General features: G+C 50.1%; 4 protein-coding genes across 12 annotated transcripts in view; 2 read left to right on the forward strand and 2 right to left on the reverse strand.

Annotated features, from left to right (window-relative positions):
- Positions 1 to 1438, forward strand: part of LOC105181671 (cytospin-A) — a 45915-nt gene extending 44477 nt beyond the window's left edge. For all 5 annotated transcript variants that reach the window (XM_011138584.3, XM_019840663.2, XM_019840664.2 and 2 more), the window contains one exon: positions 91 to 1438. In XM_011138584.3, the coding sequence (XP_011136886.1) occupies positions 91 to 180 (90 nt within the window). In that variant the 3' untranslated portion in view covers positions 181 to 1438. The remainder of the gene's footprint in view (positions 1 to 90) is intronic.
- HDAC3 (histone deacetylase 3) lies at positions 1375 to 3673 on the reverse strand. The gene has a single exon (XM_011138582.3). It carries the CDS (start codon positions 3391 to 3393, stop codon positions 2092 to 2094), a length of 1302 nt encoding a protein of 433 aa, XP_011136884.1. The 5' UTR covers positions 3394 to 3673; the 3' UTR covers positions 1375 to 2091.
- Positions 3674 to 3969: 296 nt separating this feature from the next.
- On the reverse strand, positions 3970 to 7005 carry LOC105181675 (dihydrolipoyl dehydrogenase, mitochondrial). The gene is made up of 7 exons (XM_011138592.3): positions 6853 to 7005; positions 6121 to 6406; positions 5684 to 6050; positions 5260 to 5604; positions 5051 to 5142; positions 4566 to 4891; positions 3970 to 4438 (listed from the first exon to the last, which is right to left on the reverse strand). Exons 1-7 carry the CDS (start codon positions 6895 to 6897, stop codon positions 4373 to 4375), a joined length of 1527 nt encoding a protein of 508 aa, XP_011136894.1. The 5' UTR covers positions 6898 to 7005; the 3' UTR covers positions 3970 to 4372.
- Positions 7006 to 7127: 122 nt separating this feature from the next.
- Positions 7128 to 15597, forward strand: part of LOC105181966 (uncharacterized) — a 32176-nt gene continuing 23706 nt past the window's right edge. The window contains exons 1-3 of one of the 5 annotated variants that reach the window (XM_025306776.1): positions 7128 to 7282; positions 7378 to 7514; positions 9427 to 9916. In XM_025306776.1, coding sequence (XP_025162561.1) covers positions 9524 to 9916 — 393 coding nt within the window. In that variant the 5' untranslated portion in view covers positions 7128 to 7282; positions 7378 to 7514; positions 9427 to 9523. Of the gene's footprint in view, positions 7283 to 7377; positions 7515 to 7556; positions 7779 to 8165; positions 8324 to 8840; positions 9101 to 9426; positions 9917 to 15597 lie in introns of those variants that run through there. The other 4 variants (XM_025306777.1, XM_025306779.1, XM_025306775.1 and 1 more) reach the window with 4 other exon arrangements.

The following is a 15597-nucleotide window of genomic DNA, read 5'->3' on the forward strand; positions in this document are numbered from 1 at the left end:
AACTAATACTAAGGAATACCTATGACTTACTTAAGAGTCTACTGCGCGAGCAATCGACGTGCGTGAGAAACAAAATATTTCTCTCCGCAGAATATAGGCGAGATGTGTCAGCTCGAGCGACCTGATTGGCAACAAGTCATGACGTACGTGACCAGCATCTACAAGCACTTCGAGACGTAACTGATGACATCGTCCGAGCATATCCGAGCCTAGTGTCAGGCACGTCCTACGTATAATATATTCTCTGAACGCCTCCTGGAGTCGCGAGAGGCGAAGAGCGAAGGAAGAACAACAACATCTAGTCAACTAAATTCAATAAGATGAGAAAGGAAAAACGGCAGAGAGAGAAGGAAGGAAGGAAGGAAGGGGGAGGAAGTGTACGCAGCAGAGAAAACGTCCGGAGATTTCTCGGGGATCGCTGAATCCGCACTGCCTACTATTTACTAATCGTACTGCCTTGTATACGCGCTGTATATATATAATTTTGAATCTTGAAAATCTATGGCTGCTGGAGTGTATACAGGAAGAGTAAGAGAGACCGAACTCGACGGAAGACTAAACACCAAATGGAATTGCTGTTACTATGAGACTGAAAAAAACTTATATACATACATACATAAAATACATACGTATATAGATACATGCATCGCGCGCACGCTTCGTAGCGGTACACACGTGCAGTGGAATCATTGATGAATTTCGGGAGAGCAGGCTTTTTCCGTGTTTCACGAGAACCACAGACAACAAAGGAGGTGGAAATAACAAGGCAACAGGTTACGCGAATAGTTTTCACGCAGAACGAGAATAGCTGTGCGTTTTTGAGCAGTGACACATACACAGAATATATATATATATACACATACGTACACACACACACACACACACACATACACACATATACCACCGCCTCTGCATCGTAGCATATTCACATTGCACGTTTTGCAAAGAATCGAGTGTTTGCGTTCCTCGTACCGTGAGTATTTTTGTACGTGTATTATTTTTCGAGAAACTTTTTTGTAAAGTTCGCAAAAAAGAGAGTGTACAGAACGAAGCGCCTTATAATTTAAGATATCTAATTTATTGCAATTAGTCGTATTTTAGCCGCTCTTATCGAATGGAGAGGACCGCTCGCCCCCTCGCCCTTGAAAAGAGAGGAAGAAGGAGAAGGGGAGGAGGATCATTTTGCGTTTCATACTTTGTACGCCGATAAGGAGAGGAGCAAGGAAATTTACGTCGCGCGAAGATTAAGTTCTCTGTGATATAGCGAGATAGCCCCGAAACAGAGATACAGATATTGTCGTTATCGCTAATTACTATAATTGTACTCTATTACCGCTATAATATACTATCGTCTTCATCGTCCTCATTGTTGTACTATCGTGTAGACAACAAACGGACACGCTGTCTGATGTGAAACAAATAAACTTGCCTAACTGGATATCTCAGATCTCGTTGACTCGGATCGAGTCAAGTTCTATCGCGCTATATCGAACAATCGTCCAACCATGTTGACTGTCAAGGGGCTTCACGATGGTTGTTGCGATATATTACTGAAATAATCTGAATTTCCGTAGAGAACATAGAGTCAATAGGGATTCCATGAAACGAGTTAAATATATGAGTGATGAATTGTGTGCTTTTCTTTTTTTGCCTTTGACGATTCAGACTCTCGAGTCGAGTCTTGGGGCGATCGAGGAACATTATCGTAGCAATCGATGCGTTGTTGATCAGATGAAACGGAGGCTTCTTAGCCTCGTCAGGTAGAAGTCACCTAAACTAAACCCGAAGTCACACACGGTGCGAGTAAAAAAGTGTATGCTTTATTATCGCTAGAAACCGGATCCGCTTGTATGTACATCTTATATTTACAGGTGTGTGTTGCGTTTAACGGCTGATCGCGTGAAATAACGGTCGTCGATCAGACAGCATCGTCTTATCTGATACACGGATGCGAGAAACTGCTCGGAAGCTGCTCGCTCCCGAGACTGTTAGTCGGATGATTAACGTAAAACCTAAGCCGCTCGGGAAAGATCGCGTCCAACGGTGGTTGCGGTCTCTGAAGAGCCGACAGTAGTGCTCAGATTCCCGTCATCACGTATCGTTCGTGTCCATCTTGTCCTGATCCTTGTCGCCGGCGTAGTACTCGTTCGCTGGCTCGACGATCTTGTCCGTGTCCTGTACGTTCTGCCGAGAGTCCGGGTCCGGCTCCGGCTGGCGCTCCTCCTCGGGCGGCAGCGCGTCGCACGGTACGTCCTGCATCTGCACACTGGGCGAGTGTTGGATCATCTTGAGATTGTCGCACACATGCCGCGTGATCGCCTCGAGGTACTGCTTAGAATTGGCGTTGTCCTGCCTGGTAACGACCTCCGGGTGCAGGGTGAAGTCCGGCGCGAAGTACTCCAAGTACTCCGTGTACGGCAGCTCGTTGCTGATCTGCTCATCGACGAGCAGCGAGGTCTCGTAGGTCCAGCAACGAGCAACGTTGCGCAGAGTGTAACCGCCACCGCCGACGGTCAGCAACGGCACGTTCAAGTCTCTGACGAACTTGACGCAGTCGCCATGGCCCTTGGTGCTGAGGCTGAAACAGCCGAGCCGGTCGTTGGCGAGGGAGTCGGCACCGCACTGCAGCACGATCGCCGTCGGCTGAAAGAACTCCATGACGTGCGAGATGACGGGCTTGAAGACCTGGACGTACGACGGGTCGTCAATGCCTTCCTTCAACGGTACGTTCACAGAGTAATATCTACCGCTCTCGGCGCCGATCTCGTACATGTCGCCGGTCCCGGGGAAGAAGAAGTTGCCGTACTTGTGAAAGGACACAGTCATCACCCGGTCGGTGAGGTAGAATGCCTCCTGCACACCGTCGCCGTGGTGCACGTCTATGTCGATGTACAGCACACGGGCGTGGTATTTAAGCAACTCCAGGATGGCGATCACGATGTCGTTGATGTAGCAGAAACCGGACGCCTCGAACTTCTTGGCGTGATGCAGACCGCCGCTCCAGTTGATGGCGATGTCGCAGCAGTTGTTGTTCAGCTTGGTGGCGCCTTCCAGGGACGCGCCGGTGTACATGGAGCAGAAGTCGAACAGACCCTCGAACACCGGACAGTCGTCCCCCACGTTGAAGTGGCTGAGGTACTTAGTATAGCCCTGCAGATTCTGCGGCGTCACCCGCTGCAGGAACTCTACGTACTCTTCAGAGTGAAAGCGACACATGTCATGGGTGCTGGCGCGGTACGGACGGTAGATCTGCATCTTCTTGTGCAGGCCATAGTTGAGCACGAGGCTGTGAATCACGGACAATCGGTGGGGCTTCATCGGGTGACCCGGGCCGTAGTGGAAGTTACCCACGTCCGGGTTGTAGAAGTACGACACCTTCTTGTTGTAGCCCATGTTTGAGGTTAGCCGAGCGACAGGAAGCTTCGTTTCGTCTTCGACAGGACGCGCGTCGAGGTTAGACGCCTTTGTTTTTCGAGGCGAATAGGAGCGGGAATCTCATATTTACCCGTCGAGACGAGATTGCATGCCGTAAAACGTGGGACGCACCGAACGATATAAATTGCGCGCGATTGCCCGTTGATTGTTGTTGTTGTTGCGCAAATTATTCGACGGCTCGTGTCTCTCGTGCAACCACGACTCTGTCACTTCGTTGGTTACTCCTTCTTTCTTTCACAACAACGGTCCCCCTATTGGTCATGGTTTCGAGGTGTAGAACTATCGATATTCTATTCCATCGATAGTTATCGATAGCTTTCGATAGTTGACTTTTAGAAGGAATTTTAATGAAACAGGATTGCACTCACACATTTTTACTTGGTTTCCTCTTCGAATTATTCTCAAATCAATCAAATAAAATTATGAAGATACATAGATTACGAGAGAAGACGTCTATATATAAAATCGAAGAATCAGCTTCAAGATTATGAAAATTCAACGGGCTGTGAATGAAGATTTAGAAGGAATCGATCGTAACGTGGAACTTTCTTTTTATTCGCAATAAATGCAGCAATTTCATTCGGTAGAGGTCAATTTAATGTAAGACGAGTTGTTAGTTTTATGTAATGTGGCTTACAATTTTTATTTACAACTGTAAATAATCGAAACTTGTTCCGCCGCGACGAAACGAGGACGCGCAACATACGTTAAGTTCGAGCCGTACGTGCGACGTTGATACGTAGACTAGATCGAGACTACGACAAGGTCGATCAGTGCCGCGTTTTTTCGTCGCATTTAACGCAGAGAATGTGTACAATATGCTCGGCTGCGTGATGATGTTCTCCGTAAGCATTCAGCAGCGGCCGCATTAAACCTAGACGCGTGATGAGAATACGGATTAACGAGTGTAACGATTTGCCGGTCCTGCCTGGAAACTCTAAAAGTTGATGGGTTTTCCAGCGTAGGCTGACAAATGTGCTTCCCTAAGTGCCTCGGCGCATGTCTGAAGAAGAAGGAGAAAGTGTGTATTTTATATAAGCATAACACAATTGACATTAACGTAACACAATTGGCGTTAATTATATCACTTGTTATATCAACGCTAATGCGTAAGTGACCAAAATACGTACCGGATGCGCGTGGCATACACGCGCGACGTCTTCCGCGCTGGCACCATATTCCATCGCGAGAACCGCCTCGTTGATGAGCTCGCCGGCAGCCGGTCCGATCATGTGAACTCCCAGAATTTTATCCGTGTTGCTGTCGGCGAGCACCTTGGCGAAACCGTCCGTTTCTAGATTCGTCTTCGCCCGGGAGTTCGCCATGAACGGAAATTTGCCGACCTTGAAGTCGATTCCCTCCTTTTTTAGATCTTCCTCCGTCTTGCCGACCCAACCCACCTCAGGGTGCGTGTATATCACACTGGGCACGCAGTTGTAGTCTATATGAACCGCTCCTGCGTCGCGAATTAAAGTGACAACAAGCGGTTAAAATCAGTCAAAACGAGGGAAATGAAAGCAGAAGAAAGAGAGAAAGAGAGAACAGCAAAAGTCTGTCTTGACACGCCTAAGCCTTAATATTCACCAGAAGAAATTAACATGTGAATGGAAGTTACCTCCAGCAATACCCTCCACGGTAATTATGCCCTCATCTTCGGCCTTATGAGCTAACATTGGACCGTGAATGCAGTCCCCGATGGCATAAATACTGTAAATAAAAATACGACGAAAATAGTCATTCAGGGATCATTGTATCGAGCTACAAGTGACAGAGCACAGTGGAAGAAATAGACGATTAATGACGGATGTGATTCAGAGTATTCACCTAGGTACTACTGTCTGGAACCGATTGTTGACAGGTATTCTACCTTTCTCGTCCCTCTCGATGCCCATATCCTCCAGACCCAAGTTGTTCGTGAAGGGTCTTCTGCCGACGCACACCAGCAATACATCGCACACAATGTCCTCCTTCTTGCTGGGGTCTTTCGCGTCCTCGACGGACACCACGATCTCGTTTCCCTGTTTGGAAGCGCTTGTGACCTTCGTGCCCAGCTTGAACTTCAGACCCTGTTTGGCGAGGATCTTCTGCATGGTTTTGCTGACTTCCCCGTCGATGCCCATGCCGCCGATCGTTGGCATGAACTCCACCGCTGTCACGTCGGAGCCGAGCCTGAGTGAAAAGTGAAGATTATTGAAAGCACGTCAACGATTCGCTGCGGATTGGGGAGTGATCGAATCGTGAGGCAAACCTTTGCCAGACCGAGCCCAATTCCAAGCCGATGACACCAGCTCCAATGACAATGAGCCTCTTGGGGACTTCGCTCAGTGACAGAGCACCTGTTGACGATACAACTTGCATCTCGTCGATCTCGATGCCGGGGAAAGGAGTGACTTCGCTACCGGTTGCGATCAGAATGTTTTTGGTATTGATGGTCGATTCCACTGATCCATCGGACTTTAAGGCGGTCACTTGATTCTTGCCGGTAATTTTGCCGTGACCCTTTACCCACTCTACCTTATTTTTCTTAAAGAGACCAGCTATTCCACCAGTCAAGGCTTTAACTACGTTTGTTTTTTGCTCCATCAACTTGGCGAGGTCGAGCTGAACATTAGATACTGCAAAGTGTCCCAGATACTTAGTACTGTACATTTTTGCATAAATAAAGTATCTGGTTTAATTGCTTACCAACAACACCACGGTTCTGCAGATCACCACTGTGCGCCATGTGATAGTAATGTGAATTATTTAAAAGTGACTTTGATGGAATACATCCAACATTAAGACATGTGCCGCCTAGAGTAGGATTTTTCTCCACACAGACTGTTTTCATACCCAACTGCGCTCCTTTGATTGCAGCTACATAGCCACCAGGACCAGATCCGATCACTACCAAGTCTGCATCCAATGTGCTGGCATACCTGCGTTGCTGGGTAGCCGTCATACCAGGAAGGACACGCTTTATGCATGTTGGCTGAAAACAGAAGAGAACAATAAATTAATAATATTCTCCGATGTACATCATTGATCACATTTGTAAAATACAACGAATTATCGATCAGCTTTTGAAGGACAAGTCCACCTTCTATCTTCAGATAGAAGTATCATGGACACAGTGTTAACTAACACATACGAAGCAATGACATAACCAATTTATGGAGCTATCTTTGAGCCATGACACAACCTGAAGAGTCTCCGACAAATTTTCGGAATACAAAGAATGATTCTGGCGATTAAAATGAACGGTAACTGCGGTGTTTCTCTACACTGTACACGAAGAAAACCGTACAAGTTGATACGTCTCAACAATGTTACGAAAGAGATCACTGAATGATGGATTACTCGCACGCGACCTCGCCAACGGACACGACAATCGCGGCGATTATCGTTCCTCGTCGAATAACTGTTCTTCCGACTTACTCTGATGGTGCTGCTAACTAAATTCCAAAAGCCGGCTTGCATCATATTTTTCAACGTTTACCACAGGTCCCGGGACCGAAGGGACAGAAGAGGAAAAGGTCTGTGGCAATATGGGGGCAGTGAACGTACAGACTCAACCGGTATTATCGCGATCCACCACGGAATCGAACGTTCTTTCAATTCGATTTAGTTTCACAATCGCGGCGCGAGATGGTGTTGGTAGTCCACTTTGACGACTCGTCATCGTCACTCGCGGCTGCGTTCCGATACTCACTTTGCGCGCACCGAAATTCTGTGGTTCGTGTTAGTGTTGCAAGTTTTCGCTACCGGCAGTGAACGTCGAAACGCAACCCCCGACAGCCTCCAACGGCTCTTTATGCAAGCAACAATGGAGGTGAATAGAGCAAATCGGCAGAGATGTCCCACTGACGTAAGCGTTTCATACTGGACTTTCCTTTTTCAACATAACGCCACGAGAGCAGATAACACAATCACACGTCCTAAGATCGTCCCGAATGCATTTAGGATATCCGGGCTACGTCCAAGAATATTCTGGATCGGGGAGGGAGGTGGTCCGGATGATACCAGAACATCTTGCGCCAACCAGGAAAGATTCGAAGAAGAAGTCATTGAAGTTCGGAATAGCGAGATATGTCGAGTAGGTAAGGTTTGAAAATTAACGGCAATCGAAACAGTATCAGTCCATTATGGCTGCGATTTCTCACCAAGTATGTGGTATGTGGGGCGAGGGGATGTGCGTATTTGTGCAAGTCAGACATGTCGCCGAACGAGATCGAAGTCGAAAAGGAAAGATGACCTCAGGCTGATTAATAGAACCGCGAGGCGCGTTGAGGAATTTTTCTCTCGACGAGAGTCGCGGCGTGCCTTTATTTCGCCTCCTCCCGCCGTGATTCACGACCAACCTGGTGAGTCTCCTTTTTCTCTTCCTCCCGCGAAGTTCGGAATAACCTCGAAGTTCCCAACTCGCTCTCCGTCTCGAACATGTGTCATATTACTTCCCCGGAAACTGAATCGTCGCGGGTTTGTCGAGATTCGAACAAATTCAGGTAACCTGTCGTTCATATCACGCTAGAAAAATTCTCGGCACATCCGAGACGCCGAGACATATAATACAGCGTCTCGCTGCTAAAAAAATGTCTCCACACCGAAGTGCGAAGACACCCTATGCTACTTCTCCCCCTGCATCCCACCCCCTGTACACGTTGTACGTGTGCGTGCTCGGCTTGCGAGCGTAACGATCGCGGGCGGAAAGGAGGGGGAAAGGGTCTCGCTCGGAGGGTTGGTCGTCTGGGCGTCCAGGACAGTAGAGTCCTTCCGCATGACGCACGGGGTGGTTGGGCGCGTCTCTCGCAGGATATTCTCAATGGTGGTGCCTGGATGCACGTCGCGTAGTGACTCGCCTCTCTTTGTCTGTGCGAAAGGATCGGAAGGACAGCCGCGGCCTGAGCAGGTATATGCCTTCGATATTTTCGGGTGATTCTCGAGAGCGCGCCTCATGCCGAATTTCACTCGGCGATCACTCGACCACTCTCCATGGTCGATCCATGTCGGAAGCAAGGAAATTTATACGGTTAAAAATTCCTATGGATTAAATGCGCAATGGAATTCTTCGCGAAATACCTTGAATTGAAGATATACCCATAAAATGGTAACTTGTCAAATTACCACAAGATTAAGACGTGACATCTATCTGCTTTTTAATTCTGCCATTTCTCGTGATCTTGATGTTAATTTCTCGCGTATTTGTCGATCGGCAAGAGGGAACTTTTCGGGGCATTTTATCCAGATAACACACAGATCACACACAAAATGTGTCCCGAGAAATGTTCTTGGACACCCTGATCGTACCTACCTAGAATGACCTCAAGACGTTCTGTGTTACTTGGGTAGAAATTGGCTCGATCGATTTTTAGTCTGAATTCTTTTACTTCTGACGTCATCGTTCAAGATGGCCGCGGCGGGGAGACGGAAGCCTCTATCACAGAAGCGGCACGATGTCTCTCGTCGACGCGATCGCCTGATGGAAATTAGATATAATCATCGCGCTCCCTATTCTCGAAGTGTCTCGCCGATGAGTGACTCGCGATATCGCGGTTAATTTCACGCCGAACCGCAGCAGCGAACGCTCGATTTGGATTTGTGTCGCGCGAACGACGAACGAGTCTAACTAAAGTGTCGGCGGCTACCTTACACCGTGCGAAATCGAATCTGGCGATTGTGAGACGTGGTCTGTGTCGAAATTCATATGTAGCTTGGGTTCCCCTTACGTCCAACTTGTGGTTTAGGTTATATACAGGCTAATATTCCGTGTGAATTGTAGAACGCATCCGTCTTGCTCGATGAGAATTCGCCCGCTGGGGAACAAATTCTCCCGCTTTTATTAGTCGCGATAATAGACACATATATCTTGTATTACTTTGTAATCAGTAAAATGAATATTAGGGATTATAAAGCGATAAAATTTTATTCGTCGTTTTATTAAAATGTGCTTTTATACTTTAGACTTAAGGTCCTTTTCATCGCGGTTATGTATAATCGAATCGTTCTTTCCAGGTTCGTCCGAAGAATGTTCGCACTATGAGACTGTACACCCCTCGCGAGGCTTGCCGTCGACGAGGAGCACTCCATCTCGGTGATTCTCGTTAGCACAATGTGCGAGCTGTCGAAGGGCCAGCGGCGGGCGTTCCGCGACCAGGATCCCCCGCGAATATGCAACAAGAGCACGGAGAACCTGCTGCGGGACGAGCTGGAGTTCTCGCGCTCCACCCCGAGCTCGCCGACGACTCTCCAGCGCGCCGTCAGCCTCGAGAAGTGTTTCAGCGAGCCGGAGTTCTTCCAAAAGCAGCGCGAGCTGCTCTCGAAGCACGAGCAGCGCGCGAAGGAGAAGAAGAGCGGCGAGGAGAGCGTCTCTTCCAGTCCCGCACGTGGCGCTCGTGACAATCTTTGGAAGGACGGAGGCCCCGCGGTTGTCGCGAGGAGCACCGAGAACCTTCTGAGGGAACTCTCCGCCAAAGTGCCTTCCCCTCGCGAAGGTGTAAACGAGGTATGTGGAAATAATGAAACATTGTCTCAGGAAGTTCGGTTCGATTTTTCAGTGAAGATTATTGACCTTGTCGAATTTAACGGTAGAGAATTACTTATTAATCAGTAATATATTCATCATGTTATAATATTTATCATCCTTGGTCATTATTTTCGTCAATTCTGGTGGCATCTTCATTGCGGATGACGGATTTCTGTTACTTTGTCTAAGCAATCACTTGGTAAATTCGACTTGGTTTTGTACGCTTGTCATAATTTTAGTATCTTGTGATAATTACTTGATGCTGGCCGGTTGCGCCGTTAAAGAGGACGAAAAATTGAACCGGACTTGTCGATCGACCTCGATACTCTCATTTGTTGAACGGAACGGAAAGGATCGTCGTGTGCGATGGTTCGCTTTGCCACGTTGTTGACGTTTGACATTTTCTAGCGGTCAGGATCTTCCCGTTAGTAACAACAGGTCACCCTAGTGACTCAGAAAGCGACGTAGAACATCGATTGATCTCGGTGTCCTTCCGCGAATTTCTTAATTTATTTATCGACGCCGACGCGAATATGGGTTAAATGATTCGAGACAAGTTAAATATATTCGTTCAAGGATATATGCGCACGCGAAGGTATTTATAAACTGTTTCGCATCGCTATAAAAGGGCTTGGCCTTTTTTTCTGACGAGCGCCAGACGTTGGAATTAGCGACAGAAAGAAGCGAGATATGGACTCGGCGCGTACGATAGAGCGCACTGCGTAGCCGGCGTGAAATTTCGTTTCTTTATTCATGCTAATGGTATTTCATATGCGTAGCGATAAGGTTGCATAAATAGTCTCGAAAGCGGCTCTTATGCTATTTGATACGCACATGTCCGCCGATATCCTTGAGAAGCTTAAGAAACTCGGTACCGCTGCCGTTTTATGCCTCGTTCACTTTCTTACAGACACGCGTTATTTTTACGCGTTATCGTCTACGCGGCTCGATTCGTCCAGTTTTAGCAAGTGGATACGTGTCCTTCACCGATCGCTTAGCGTCGTGTAGAAGTTTGATGAAATTATACTTTATGAAATCAGATAGCACAGTAATAACGGTCGTAACGATGTCGAGCGTTTCGTCGGTGACTTGGCTGCTTTTGAAAGTAGGCCAGCTTGGGCGCGCGCGGATTTACTTCTAATTAGCATAAAGTTGTCGGCAGAAAATCGCCCATATTTTTCCGCGTTTTAGTCTCATTTGGCAATCACGACGGAAAGATAATTTGATAGCTCGATGTGACAAATCGACGAACCGATAGTTGAAAAAGGATAAGTCGTCTTCCAACGTCTTTTCCTCGAACATTACACGGGACATATCTCGCGGAATTGCCGCGTTTCGTCCTCGAAAAAATCAAAACCGGTCAAATCCCGGCGCGCTCCTCTTCCTTCGACATGAGCAACTTTGTCCATCAAGGATATCTCGTCGAAGCAATTGCTTCGAAGCGCGCTCGAAGATCACAGGCAATTTTCCGCTCCCGGTCGCTGCCCCGCGCTGCATTTTCCTACCTGAGTTTCGCTCGGGGAAGAAGCGAGGGGGGGGGACGCGTGAGACCCGACGGATGACAGATGCATCGTTTCTGAGATTCCCCGGCCTGTCGTATTAGCGGCGGCAGGTGAGAGGTGGCCGCACGACCTGCCGGGCCCCGAAACGAATTAAGCTCGGGCCTGCGGGAGGATGCGGGCCCCGCGGCGGGTTCTTTTCTCCAGCGGGATACCTACCTTCCGAGCGAGGAATTCGCGCGGCTTAAGCGGCGCTCACAACGCCGCGCCGCGCGCATCTCGCGCAAGATCGTCTCTCTTCCGCGGTAGCTACTCGCCAGAAACTTTCCACGCTCTTTTCCCGTGCGCGCGCGCGCGCGCGCCTGTAATCGTTAACGTTTCTTCACGTCGCGTTTCATGTACCTTTGCCTGCTCGCTCGCTTGCGCTAAAAATAACACACTTTCGAGATAATGAAGTCCGATGCGATAAATGTCCGCCGTCGCTGCTGGCCGGTCGCTAATTGCCGAACGATAAATTGCCGGTAAAGATAAACAGCGTCGGATTTTTGCGGTTCCTCCGATAAAAGAACTGAGCTCGGTGGAAACTAGTTTTCGGTCAGCGAGACGCGACGTGTTTGTCTTTTCCTCCGCTCGGGTTCGCTCGGGCGAGCGAGCGAACGAGCGCGGAATGCGAAACGCAGCTCCGCGAAAAAATGCGGCTGCGCGAGCGCGCATTGCGATTGCGTTATTATTGCCGGCGTGGTTTTCCGCGATGTCGTAAGGGAGATCGAGGCGCGTGCTCGCGCGTGCGAGCGCGGCGGATCGAGATTTAGCTGGAAATTTGCTCGAAATACATCGGTTACGGAATAGCACGTAGCGCACCGAGAGGCGGGTCGTCGACCGGCAGCAGCGGCGCTTACGATATCGACGGGAAAGCCGCTATTTCGGGGAACGATTAATCGCAGTCGGCAGCCAGTGGAGGACTCGCGAAACCGATAAATTCCCAATCGCTCCTGCGCGAGACGTCTGTCACCGCGCGTCAAGGTTGCTCGCTGATCGAATTAATTCAACCGACCGGCGGGATGGAAAAAAAAGCGCATATTCCGCAGCTCATCGAGACACGGACCAATCGACCGCACTGACTGCACTAAAACACAATTGTTCAGCGTTATTGCGAGTGTAATGGTGAAGCGAGACATTTGGTCGGCGTTATTGCACTATATGGCGGCATTCATAGCCGAGTCTTGCATTCGGGGTTATTTTCATTGTTTCAAGTTTATCTTGAGATACCGTAGGGACCGTTTCATTTTAGCTGCACGATTTCAGCTGGAGATGAACTCGAGAGGACTGCGAGTATAAGATGTCTGTCTGATGAACACCGGCTGTAGCGATAATTAATTTGTAGCTTGTGGTAAAAGTTTCACTGTCACATTTTCAACGCGTCGAACGCCGCGGTGGTCACTGGTGGTGATTGGCTCTATGATGTCACGCTGTCTCATTAATCCACGTGTGACGAATAGATAATCAGCCGCGCTTGAAAAATCGATTTTACGCTCAATAACGAGTCGACGAAAGGAGCCGAGAGGCCAGCCATACGCGTCTCAAGTCGCACTTATTCGCCATGTCTTTAGCGATTTAAACGGCAGTTTCGCTGTTGCGCAATCAACGGAAGTCGACGCGGAAGTCGACGGAAGAAACGCGTTAAAGCGGGAACCTTGTCCTTGCCGTTTCCCGTCAAGCTTTTTCCGTCAAGACGGGAACACGATCGGCGCTACGATCTCAATGAAATCGCGAAGAAATCGCGAACGCAGCTTCGTCGCGCGGCGCGCTGCTTCGTCCGGCGGGCGTCGCGACGCGCGCGGCTTCGGTGTGGGAGCCGCCTAATTAAGGCCGAACGCAGCGTCGTAGTCTCGCGGGCCGGTGCTGCGCGTCTCTCCTCTCAGTCTGATATTTACGCTCGCGCTTCGAACGTTTTTCGCCCGGCGTGCTCGGCTCGACGGAAAAATCGCGACTTCGCCACCCCCGGACTATCGCCCAGTCGAAGTGCAACGTAATCCTCATCGGCGACGGTGCATCAGTTGTTATCATCGAGGCGCAGTGAGCGAGTGCTCCGTCGCCGCGACCCAGAGGTCAAACTGAGATTCCGGTTCTACGTTTCCGGCGATCCGGCGATCCTCTCACGCTGCGTTTTACCGGTCCGCGGAGAGCATTTGACCGTTCGTGCTCGCGAGAGACGCTCAGTGTCGAAAGTAACGGTCGCTGAGGCGAGGAGCAATTATTTATTAAACGCTTAAACACCAAGGGAGAGAGAGGAATCAGGGCGAGGAAGAAAGAGAAAGAGAGAGAGAGAGAGAGATAGAGAGAGAACATGTCGCGAGAGAATCTGGCGAGATCACAGCGGAAAGTCGCGGGCTCGGCCGCGCGACGAGCAGCGTGGCGTGGCACGTGCCGTGCGCCGAGTTTGCCTTGTCGGCCTTGGGCTTTCGTCTGCCTTTCGCGCGCGACGTCGGCACGCGTGATGTATCAACGAGTGTAAATACGAGCGCGAATTGTAGCGTAACCGCGTATTAGTTACGCGGGAGACGACAAACTGCGCGGCCTGGTCGCGTTGCGTAACGCGCGAGGAAAGCCTCCGCCGTCTCGCGCGACGCGACGCGACGCGACGCGCCACGCCCGTGCGTGTGCGTGCGTGCGTCGCGAAATAGAATTCCGCGCCGCGGCGAGATCGGCCGAATCGACGTGACAATGAGCGGAGCAAGTGCTCGGAGCGGTGCGTTTGCTCGACGGACACGGACGGAAATTTCTCAGCGAATTTCGTTCGCAAAAATCGGCAACTCCGTTCGCCGCGACCTCAAATTCAAGCGAGCGATTTTCTCTCGCGCGCGCGCGCGTACTTCTTTCGTCGTCGCGGCGATTCCGCCTGAAATCTCGTGAAATTCACGGTTTCGATCATCAACCGATCACGAGGATGAGGCGGTTTTTCGCGTTAGCGAGAGGCGATCCGCGCCTCGTGCCGAAACCGCATAGCTGCGAAGATCTTCCTCTCAGCGATCGTTGCCGTGTCTTGTGAAATTCGCAATAATGTTGCGGGCGATCTCCACTCTCCACGTCTCGTATCGAAATCACGTCCTGCTGCGCCGCGCCGCGCGAAATCGAATTCTCTGTATAACGCGTGCCTCGTCGCATCGGCGATCGCGCCTCCTTCGCTCGGCGCGCCGCGGATTTCGGAAACGTCGGCGAAAACAGACAGGAATCGCACGCGGCCAATCAATTTTACCTGGACGAGGCGATAACGCGCGGGCGAGGTGATCGCGGCGGCCGTAGCGCGAGGAGGCGCAAACGCACCTCGGACCGGACTTTCCAAGCGGTGGGCTACCGGTCTTGCGGCATTAATTAACCGCAAACTGGTTGCTCGCGCTCGGCAGCTAGTTGGCGCGCTCGCGCTCGTGGATTTTTGCACGAGCCGCGAAATCATTTCCGGCGATACGGCTGGCCGACGTGGGAAAACGGCTCGTCGCTGACGACTACGACTTTCCATCGAGTCGCCCAATGGAGCGTTTTAATTAACGGATAAGGGTTGTACTTGCGAGTGACAATGAGGAAAGGTAAAACGGCGGCTTGTGCTCGCTGGTGATTGTTCGCAAACGGCCCTCGCTCTTCGAGGTGTGGGCGCGCGACTACGCGCTCTCGAGCCCCGAGAAAAGCGTATCCGCTCTCGTGAAAAATTGCACCTCGTTCCATTGTCTCGTTCCTATAATAGAGATGAGGACGCCGCGAAGAGCTCGCGGCGCCGTTCTGCCTCCCCTTTTCCCTTTCTTTCGCGAGTTACTTGGGAATTTGCAGCGAGCGTAATAGCGAATTCGGCGCTCGCTCCTCTCCTCTCGCTCGCTCGCGTCGCCATTTTACGATCTCCCGCGGGAGGACGCTTTCTAAAGACCGTGTTATCAAGCGGAATCGCATGATCGAACCGCGTCTTCGCATGTGCATGTCCGTTAAGAGGAAGGGGAGAGAATAAGATCAAGAGAAAAACGGAGCAGACAGTAAAAGTACAACATCTCTTTCTCTCTCTCTCTCTCTCTCTCTCTCTCTCTCGCGTAGATGCTATCGCAGCGCCATAATAGCGTACGCTCGATTTCTACGGGAAAGTCGCCAGGATTTTACGGAATCTCGCGCGCGACTCGC

Source organism: Harpegnathos saltator, unplaced genomic scaffold (assembly GCF_003227715.2).
Source record: "Harpegnathos saltator strain DR-91 unplaced genomic scaffold, Hsal_v8.6 scaffold8, whole genome shotgun sequence".
NCBI lineage: Eukaryota > Metazoa > Arthropoda > Insecta > Hymenoptera > Formicidae > Harpegnathos > Harpegnathos saltator.